We start from the raw sequence: 10506 nt of genomic DNA, 5'->3' as shown, positions 1-10506 counted from the left end.
CGGCCAATCCTTATCCCAACACTATCGTAGAGGACCTCACCGATGCAAAGGTAGAGATCAGGGATTTTGACACCAAGGTGAAGGGAAGAATCCCTATGATTGGTATTCTCTGATGGATGCGAGCAACCAATAATAAGAAAGTTCAGCCTTCTACCACCACACGCCAGTCTGATGAGCCAACAGTGGTAGCTTCTGAGGCAGTTGTCTTCCATCCACGTCTGCTGAGCCTTCTACCAGTGTCACTGCTATGCCTCCACCATCATCTTCAGCTCCTACCACAGCCCCTAGAGTTGCTCTAAAGCTAGTGCTCGTGCCCACAGTTTCCCTATTTGATCTACGAGTCTCCCAAACATTGGCGAGTCTCAACAGCTGGATGCAGACAGCTACTTCTAAGCTATTTGACCTATCTAGTACTATTGTAGCATAGTCCACTTCTCAGGCACCACAGGCTCCTTCAGACATTGATAAGACAATGAAGAAGATTTTGGAGAACCAAAAGACAATCATGGATGCTTTGGTACAACACGAGTCGGTGATTGAGGAGCTGGGAAAGGAAGTAAAGAAGATGAGGAAGTCCCAAGTTAACAAGAAATCAATGGACAAGCTCCGAAGGGAGTGAATAGACTTGCTACAGCTGGCGACCTTCCCTTTGACATGTTGCTTGACCCGCACCAGCCCGCCCCAGATCCTTCAGCACCATCTGCACCGGTAGCACCAGCTGGCCAGTCTGACGAGCCAGACCTTGCCGCTGACACTTTTGAGGCAGTGCGTGAGATGTTTGCCAGCCCAGCCACACCTAGATTTGATGATGATGAGATTTGGTTAGCTAATCCCGAGGGAGATGACATTTTTAGGGATACTGAGATGTCCAATATCTATAGGGAATTTTCTTCACCCTCTCCTCTTTTACTCTTATTTTGCTAAGCATTGGGGACAATGCTTACTTTTATTCGGGGAGGGGGTAGGGTGGAATTTATTTGACATATTGGTACACTTTGATACATTTGATCTGTAATAATTTGATGATACTTTTTCTTTTCTTATTTGTATTTATCTACCTTCTCTCTCTTCTTTTATGTATATTTATCTCTCTGTAGTAGTTTTTGTTTATTAGCTTCTTTATTTTTTCTATATTAGCACTTGTTTTGTTAAATAGCTTCTTTTTATGCTTTAGAAGATAATAAGCATTTGGTTTTCTAAGCTCCACAGTTCTTTTAAAAGGTAGTGGTTGTGTGAACCGGGTGACTCGTCACAACGATATATGGCGTGACAACCTTCTTATGGGAATGAGTATGTTTTTGTGTTTAGGTAATAATAGTAGCAGTAATGAATAAAAAGACCTAATCAAGTCACGCTCGAAGAGTCAACCATACTTCAATTGGTACCAACACATTTAACTACGTGTTTATGATTAGAGACAAGGTTTTTGAAAGAAATAGCTCTAGTTAGTGACTTTGTGACTCTTGAATTGACTTTGGCAACCATTGAGTGGTTTAATTGGACCATAGTGATTTTTAAACTTGAATGTGGTCGTTATAGGCCCTCGACTCTATCCTTTTTTACAATCTTGTTGCGTGAGAGGTGAGATGAATTGTTGTAGTCCAAGTATCCGTGCGAAGGGTCTAGATCTTGCCCCGAATGTGTTTCAAGGGAAAATCCTAAGTTTTGCCTGGTTTGAAAAGTGATTGTAGGCTTTCCTTGGCCTGTTTGAGCTTTCTATTGCCAACCAATGTCGTTATCCCTAGTCAACCCTTTTGAGCCTCTAACATTTCTCATTTGATAACCATGTTATAAGCCTTTACCCGTTTTATCATGACCCTCTCTTGGCACCCGGACTTACCTTAACACTCTTGTGAAACAAGTGACTAAAAGCATAAGTTTGGGTAAGAGATGAGGAATTTGAAAAAGGTATCAAGGCACAAAAAGAGAAAAGAAATGATCACTATGAAAGAAAAAGCAAGAAAAGAAAAGAACAAAAAGAAAAATGCAAAACGTGAATAAGTGGGAGGATTGTTGGATTCAAAAAGAGGTAATGATCCCTAGCATGATAAATCAAAAAGGGAGAAAAAGAATGAAATGAACAAGAAAGATTGATGGATAGTCTCTCTAGTCCTCGATGAAAAGAAAATGCCTTTACGAATTGGCAATTGTGAGCCGAAAAATGAAAGTGTGGAGTGCTTAAGGAAAGGTGTAACCACTTACCCATATGGTATCCTACCCTAATCCAAAAGCCTTCATTACAACCTGAAAGAAATCCTACTTGATTTCAAACCGAGTGAGCATACATTAGTGGCGATCTACATGAGAGGAAAGCCTATGGTACTTGAAGTCGTACTTGTGACATTCTCTTGTGAGAGATCAACGAGTGAAACCTTTCATGAATCCTAAGATTGAGTGCTAATTGGTTAAGTGAGCTTGGCAAATGGAAAGCAGAGGAGGAAGAGTTTGGAGTCCACCATGACCTACATGATAAAACAAGAGTCCTTGAAGAGTAAAGTCAATTCTTGAAGCTCAAATGTCACATTAGAACTATATGTGCATGAATATTTGACTTGTCACCTTGTTGATAATGCCTGGGTAGTGTGGGTAATTGTTAGTCCGAACCGATGTGTGAATGGCTTACCTTTGACTCGCTGACATGACCCTTAACTCTAGGAGGTGAGAACTAATTAATTTGCTTGAGTACAAGCAAAGACTTAAGTTTGAGGGAGTTGATAAGTGGAGATTTTAATTACTTATTAGCACTTTTTTGCTTTTGTTTTAGTCCAAAAATATTGATTTATGTTCCCGAAACTAATGAAAGTGTGCAAATTGTAGGAATGTTAGAAGTTTGGTCTCCCATGATGAATTCCGACTCAAAAAGGAGTGTTCCGAATCACAAGGCAAGAAAGGGCATAGAACTAAAGAAATGGGGTCAGCAGAAGGATTTCTGCAACCACAGAAAAAAGTGCGGACTGCAGAATTCTATATGCTACCGTAGATCAACTGAAAGAGCCCATCAAGAATTTGGCCAATGTGCGGACCGCACATAAATTGTGCGGCCGCAGAACAAGGTCTGCACTGACAAATGATTCAAAGTTTAGAGAGTGTGCAAAAGACCAAGTTCTGAAGCCTTGCTGAAGTGCGGGCCGCACAATTCTTCGCGGCCGCAATCCAGAACTGTGAAGCTGCAGAATCCAAGATTTTGCAACTGAAGAAATCTGCGGACCGCACATGGAATTGTGCGGCCGCGAACCTGCCGAGGAGCATTTTTGTCAACGAATTTTAGGCCACTATAAATAGACAAGTTTCACATTTTAGGTCAAGTTTCGAAGTTTGAGCTGTTGTAGCCGTTATATTTTGGCATTTTAGGAAGTTTGTGACTATTTTAGTGTTTAAACATTATATTTTATCATTTTAATCTTAGATTATGAGTTTAATTAGCATTTCTTTTTTATTTTCTTCAATTCCCGCTATGAGTAGCTAGATTTTTACTAGGGTTGTGACCCAACCCTAGTGTATAAACCATATGGGTACTTAATTTAATGCTTGTTTATGATTGAGTGTTGATAATTTAGCTTAGTTTATGCGTCAATTTTAGAATTAATGATTGCAAACATTGATTCATACATTTTCTACTTAGTCTCTTGAGAAAAGAGGGCATTGTCTAGGATAACTTGGCTAACAAGGAATTGGGATTATTGAGGGTTTGATTAGCCTAATTAAAGGGTTCAAACTAGATATAGTGAGAACCTAACTTGAGCTCATATCAACTATTTTGTTTGATACACATTTGGACTTGAGAAAGTCAAATTGGACAAAATCACTCTTTGATCGAGAGGTACTGAGTGGGTAACGTAGAGTTGAGAGCTATAATACACCTCACTCAACAAAATAAGTATTAACGTATTTTACCCATTAGGCGAACACCTATGTTATGGTCACATCCCTAGGCTTTTTAACTATTTGGAAAAACACCAAAAATAATCATTCGCTTCTAATTTCTTTTGTTAGCTTATAATTGCTAGAGTAAAATTAGAATTAGAAATCAAAACCTTTTATGGAAGTGCAATTTCACTTTCATCAAGTGCCTCCTAACACCCCTAGTAACTCCCTATGGAAATCGACCCCGACTCTTGTTGGGTACTATTCTTCCAACGACCATTTCCACTCCCTATTGAGTGCGGATTGGACGTGGATCAGTGCTCCCAGGATTTGATCGGCCTTGGTGTTATAAGTTTCCACCTTCTTGTCTTTAGCCTCTATCTTTTTCTTGCCAAACTCCACCCATTTTGTCAATGGTTTGAGCATCTTCATCACCTCGGAAGTTTCCTCGGGCCCGAATTCATCCCTTTCCACGACAACTTGTCCATCTCTTCGAGTGTTTTCCCTAGTCCGCTCGGGCTCGACCCTGTTAAGGGCGTGGCTCTAGGTCTGTAATTGAGCTATTGCCAGTTGTTGAGCTTGTACCATTTCGAAAATCAACCCCAAGATCACCCCATCACATTCACCTTCGGGTGCTTCTCGAGTTGATGGTCAAGGTGTCCTGCGAACGCGGTTTTCGGGGTCAGTTGGTAGATTAACCGGTGAGTTAGCATCGATCGGGTCGGCGGCTGGGATACCATTGGGATCAAAAGGGGGCACATCATTGCTAGGTATCACGTTATTGTTCTCGCTGTGGTGGCCTGACTCGGCATCAACATTCAAGTGAGCAGACTGAGAATTTGACATCCTTAGGTTAACCTGAAATCAAAACTTCAAATAACAAGCGTAAAACAGGGTGTGTTATGGAGATTCGTATCAAATCACCACTATTATCTTTAGCCCCACGGTGGGCGCCAAACCGTTTACCCTTACAAATGAGTAACAATTAAATTTGTACGCGGTTTAAAGGATACGTGATTTAATTCAATACGAATGATCTAAGAAGAGCAAGCAATTACATTAAAGAGAGAATAAAAGATCAAACCAATCGCAATGTAACAATCAAGCCCGATCTCAAGTTGAACACTGAAATTCGGCCTTGATCGAAAGCTCGGTTGCAATTAAAAAAGAGAATAACTGAAGAACACTTTGAATAATAACTAGAAGACAAAAATAAACTTTTTATTACTTTGATATGCGTGTCAATAGTGTGTTAAAATGAAAAAATTCTCCCCTTTATATAGTAGGGGAATTTCAGTCCTAATACAAGTCAAAATAAGGTAAAAATCTTCTTTTTCCCGTAAATGTCGATCCACAGTTGATATCGGACAGGATTCGCGCCGTAATATCCGGTTGAGGGTGAATATTACGGTTTGTCATGCCCAACCGTTCCTCCTTTTTCCGTTGTCTCAAAACTTTACTTGGTCCGGGTTCGTTATTTTGATGTGCCTGATCCCAGATACATCGTTCACTCCTCCTGAGTTCTAATACGAGGGATCCTTCAGCCTTGCTTTCAGTTGCGTCGAATCGTGCTTCCCTCTTATTTCCTTATTAGGGAATTGGGGAAAATATTGCTCCCGATTTTACCCGTACACAAGTATCAAATCAATAAATAATATATCATGTGTTTGCACATTAACTCTTATTAGTTGGTACCACTGTTATTGTGATAAGTTTTTTCAATCATCCAACTAGCCACCAAGGCACCAAGTTGAAGCTGGCTTTTGTATTAGTAACGTTCATCGTCCCTCCCACCGACAAAGGCATATGAAGGACATACTACGGTCAAGGACAAAAGAAAAGAGAAACATAAATACATGATAAAAAAATGAAAAGAAAAAAGGAAGTGGGTATGGAAGAAGTCGGGAACGCTTATGTGGGTCTTGTATTCCTCAAATTCCACAAAACTGTAAATACCTTCTCCTTCTACTTCACCCTTACTGCTCATTCTCAGTTAATATTACAGAAATTTTTCCAATAAAACTGGCAAAAGACAATTCAAGGATCCATAAAAAATTTGTTAGTCAGTTCTCTTCTGACATCTTGTTTTGTAAGAGAAAAGCTGTAGGTTGAGTTGAGAGTCTAAATGGATATTGCTAATTGAATTAGCTCTATTGAGTTGGTTAAGCAAATGAAGAGTACAATGAATTGGAAAAATAAAAGAGCAGAATCAGCTTTAAAAGGTGTTGCTTCTCGAAATTTGACCATCTTTCTCTGTATTGGCTGCTTCTTTGCTGGAATGCTCTTCACCCACAGGTTCTTTCTTTCATCTTTATAATATGCATTTCATTTCTGTTTTTGATTGGATTATGATGGTTTTTGAATTTTCTTAAGGTATTTGTCTTCCTAGCTAAATCTTGCAGTTTATTACACCCTCTGTCCCATTTGTGTGGCTATGATTCATGTGGCTAGAAAGGTGTCATTATTTTTTGGACAAATTAGAATAAAAGTGTTTGTAACAAATGAAGCTTATTTGGTGTCTGTGTTTGTAATAGTTTGCTGATATGGATTATAATGGGTCTTTAGACTCTGTCTATACAATTTAGGAAATTATAGGTTCCATTTAGGCTATTGGTTTTAAGTGTTGAGATGATTACTGTAGCAATGCTTGTTATGATTTAATCTTAAAGTAACTTTGTGACTTCGTAAAATGCAAGTCAGTTGTTACGTTTATGCTTTTGTCCTTTGCATGAGGTTGTAGTTTCCTACTTGCACATGAACCGACAAAGGAGCGGATTGTGTGGTATTGATAAAATCCAAAAACAAAATCTGTTTGATTGTAAATTTATTGTCGATTTCGTCACCGTCGATTGTGTGGTATTGAGACTGTGATTAGAACCTGAAATTGTTAAAATCCATTTTCCTCCCATTGGTTGCAAAACTTTTCCTGTTGCTGTTGGTCCCATTGCTGGCGCATTAGAAGTTAAGCTTGTTTCTTATGGAAATTTTCTCTTCTGTAGTTTGATTAGTTAGAGGTGAATGCTTTTCAAGTTTAAGAAATTTTACTGTTATGGGTGTTTAGATACACCACATCTGTCACTATCTCTAGCCTAGATTTTGCCTTGTAACAGAGACTTGTTATTCCTTAAATTTGAATAATCTGGTGTTGAAGTTAGAATGTTGTTTCCAGCTGTGCGCTTCTCCGTTGCAACTCTTTCCAATTTATTCTTTATGCCATGAGCATATGTGCGTTCATTGTTAATTGCATTATTATGGTTGTAGGATGTGGACACCGCCTGAAGCTAAAAGAATATCAAGGACAACACAGGTTGATGATCAAAAGGTAGGGTTAGTGCGTGCGGACTGTGATCCTACAACTGTGAATTTTATGCAAGAAAAGTGGACAACAATGTAATCTTAGGTACTCTGATATTCAAGCTTGTCGGGAATTAATGACTTTGGTCTTGTTGTTTTTAGCGGAAGGATGTAAAAAGTGAATCCAAGGATATTCTTGGGGAAGTTTCAAGGACGGATCATGCTATACAGTAAGTTTCTTATGCTTGTTATTCGTAAATTTTACGAGGATCATGTTTTTCGATGTAAGTATTGAAAAAGTGAGAGCTGCTTATCACTTTTTTATTTAACAAAATGCAGAACCCTGGATAAAACAATCTCAAATCTGGAGATGGAATTAGCTGCAGCGAGGGCATTGCAGGATTCTATAATGAGTGGTTCTCCAATAACTCAAGATCTGAATATCCCTGAATTAACCAAGAAGAGAAAATATCTAATGGTCATAGGAATAAACACCGCCTTTAGTAGCCGAAAAAGAAGAGACTCAGTTCGTGCTACCTGGATGCCACAAGGTTCTTGACATTTCATTAATAGTGTGTTCTTTCTTATTTGCGCACGTGTACTACAACGAGGTGCCTACTGAAAATTTCATTATTGACTTGTCGTAAAGCAGGTGATAAGCTAAAGAAGCTTGAGGAGGAAAAGGGCATTGTGATTCGGTTTGTAATAGGACACAGGTACGTGACTCAATTAGGTCCGATGTCCTTCAGACGTAGTTACCAAGCTTTATGTTGTAGCTTGCCAATAATATTCATTTTTTTATTCTTCTATTGTTTCTGGGTTAGGGAGAGGCTACTCCGTGAAAATGTTACTTTGAATTTACCACAGAGGTTTTTTTAAGGAATGTGCTGAAGATTAAAAATGACGTTCATAATTTCTTGTATAGTTCAGAATTCCATAATTATCAAAGTTGTTAGATGGATTATTTGTATGTTTCTCCTGTCTATAATTATTGTCTGGTGCTTGGGGTTTTATATTATTACCCATTTAATTATCACTTCACCAGTGCAACATCAGGTGGCATTCTTGATAGAGCAATTGAAGCAGAAGAGAAGATGCATGGAGATTTCTTGAGGCTGGTAATGTCAATGCTCTCTGGTCTACTCCTATATGAAATCCTGTCCCTCGTAAAAACGGTGAAAAGGGGATACAGTTAGTTGTTCCTCAAAAATTGACATGTCAATTGAACTTCATTAGGAACATGTTGAGGGATACCTTGAACTATCAGCCAAGACAAAGAGCTATTTTACTACAGCTATTTCTCTCTGGGATGCAGATTTCTATGTCAAAGTTGATGACGATGTGCATGTAAATCTAGGTAAATGCAGCCCTTATGGATTCTAAAGACCATGCTTCTATTTCTACACGTGAACTGTCTTTGCTTGCACAGTTAACCTGCATGTATTCAAACTTCAGGAACGCTGGCAGCAACTCTAGCTAGAAATCGCTCAAAACCCATGGTATATATTGGTTGCATGAAATCTGGTCCTGTCCTTGCGCAGAAGTAAGCAGAGGGTTTACTACTATTTGTCTGTAAATGCATGCTGAAGAAATTTCCTATACTTATTCCAATTTTGTCCTCCTTCATTTTGTAGGGGAGTGAGATATCATGAACCCGAGCATTGGAAATTTGGTGAGGATGGAAACAGGTATTTCCGACATGCAACAGGCCAGCTGTATGCCATCTCAAAAGATTTGGCAACCTATATATCTATAAACCGGTAAGCATTTGTTGTTTTCTTATGGACTTGGATTGTTTTTGTTAATCAAATATCATTTGCTGATCGTTAAATATACTTCCAAGGCATATTCTACATAAGTATGCTAATGAGGATGTAACATTGGGATCATGGTTCATTGGATTGGATGTGGAACATGTAGATGACCGTAAATTGTGTTGTGGAACTCCACCTGGTAAGATTCACGAAAGTTATGACTTCTTAATTTGCATGGAGCAGTGATGATTGACAATTTCAGTGTCATCTGCTTTTATATGTTAGTATCTCTAAGATCATTAAGAAAGGGAGAGTCAGTTGATGTTTTTTCTTCAAAAAGGGGTTTTATCATCAGCCTTAAAGTCGACGTTTGATTGATGAGTCAGCTATTCTCCAATAACACTATTGTCCTTCATGATTTTGTGTAAGGGAAAATGGTTTCTTATATTAGAGTTCCTATGCCTCTTTCTTTGTTTCCCTTGATACGGAAGTGGAATTATATTGAACGTTGGCATTGGATTATGTCTTGAACATGGTATAAGAAATGACCGAAACTGTAAACAGAAGTCTTCCAAATATGTTGCTTGTTACATATTTTCAGGAATCACATTTACTGATTCAGCTTTGCTTCTTTCAGTTAGTATCTGGAAAATTCTTGCTTCTCTGGATAATCTCTGACCTCAGTTCTGCTCATTAATCTCCTAATCACCCTATTTGGTCCAAGTAGTGGAGTTGTTTACTCTTGTTTGATTATCTATATATTAACAGATTGTGAGTTGAAAGCTCAAGCAGGCAACATCTGTGTTGCTTCCTTTGATTGGAGCTGCAGTGGTATTTGCAAGTCTGTAGAGAGGATTAAGGAGGTTCATCGCCGTTGTGGGGAAGGCGAGAATGCTTTGTGGAGTGCCGCCTTCTGATGATTCCACATTTCTCCAATCTCTGGATCCTGCAAGTAGATTATACGGACTCTTTAAAATCTATATCTCCAAGAAGTTTGTATAAATCCGCTTGTAAAATATGAACTGTATATCCATCAACATGTAAAGTCAAGTGTAAACAACCATTCTTTTTAGATCTTAGGAAACTAATAAATGTTTACAACTATATATAAAACGAGCCTTTGCTGTTTTCATATTGTAGTAAAACTTCCTCGGATGACTTTCTAGTTCTTATTTGCTGTGTACATGATTATGGCACTTCATCTTTGGCCCCCCTTGCTTGTTTCTTCTTTGTTTCAGTTTTTATAACATGATATGTTGGTGTGAAACTACTTGTCGATCCACATGAATCATTCTTCTGGTCTCTCTTCGCTCTCCACCCCGAAACTGACCCACGGCACAGCGCCCATTCGCTTCGCGCGCGGGAAGGCAACGAAGTTCAGTTCATGAGACCGCAACAGAGTGGAGCAGCCGCGACACGAAGTAACTTCATTCAAAAATGGAATTTAAATTTTTATAGAATCAAATTCTAAAATCATTTCTTAGATAATGTTGAATTGTATTGAATTCATTTTCGATTTTAAAGCGAACAGTTACCTTATCAAACTAGAAAACTTTTTCTTTTTACTTTATGTATTGGGGAAAATTAAGTTCAT

At 38.6% G+C, this 10506-nt stretch overlaps 1 protein-coding gene across 4 annotated transcripts; it reads left to right on the top strand.

Annotated features, from left to right (window-relative positions):
• The first annotated feature begins 5540 nt into the window (after nucleotides 1-5540).
• On the top strand, nucleotides 5541-10123 carry LOC107830280 (putative beta-1,3-galactosyltransferase 2). 4 transcript variants are annotated; one of them, XM_016657794.2, is made up of 11 exons: nucleotides 5541-6159; nucleotides 7126-7186; nucleotides 7321-7388; nucleotides 7498-7709; nucleotides 7811-7874; nucleotides 8204-8276; nucleotides 8395-8515; nucleotides 8614-8701; nucleotides 8793-8918; nucleotides 9002-9111; nucleotides 9681-10123. In XM_016657794.2, the coding sequence occupies exons 1-11, from the start codon at nucleotides 6035-6037 to the stop codon at nucleotides 9827-9829; spliced, it is 1197 nt and encodes a 398-aa protein (XP_016513280.1). In that variant the 5' UTR covers nucleotides 5541-6034; the 3' UTR covers nucleotides 9830-10123. The 4 variants fall into 4 exon arrangements, with proteins under 4 accessions (XP_016513280.1, XP_016513282.1, XP_016513283.1 ...); XM_016657796.2 differs by lacking the exon at nucleotides 5541-6159 and adding an exon at nucleotides 6767-6878; XM_016657797.2 differs by lacking the exon at nucleotides 5541-6159 and adding an exon at nucleotides 6785-6825.
• The last annotated feature ends 383 nt before the right edge of the window (nucleotides 10124-10506 follow it).

The sequence above is a fragment of the Nicotiana tabacum genome, chromosome 8 (assembly GCF_000715075.1).
Source record: "Nicotiana tabacum cultivar K326 chromosome 8, ASM71507v2, whole genome shotgun sequence".
Classification (NCBI taxonomy): Eukaryota; Viridiplantae; Streptophyta; class Magnoliopsida; order Solanales; family Solanaceae; genus Nicotiana; species Nicotiana tabacum.
The sequence above is the reverse complement of the archived record's forward strand: the minus strand, read 5'-3'. Positions and strand labels throughout refer to the sequence as shown.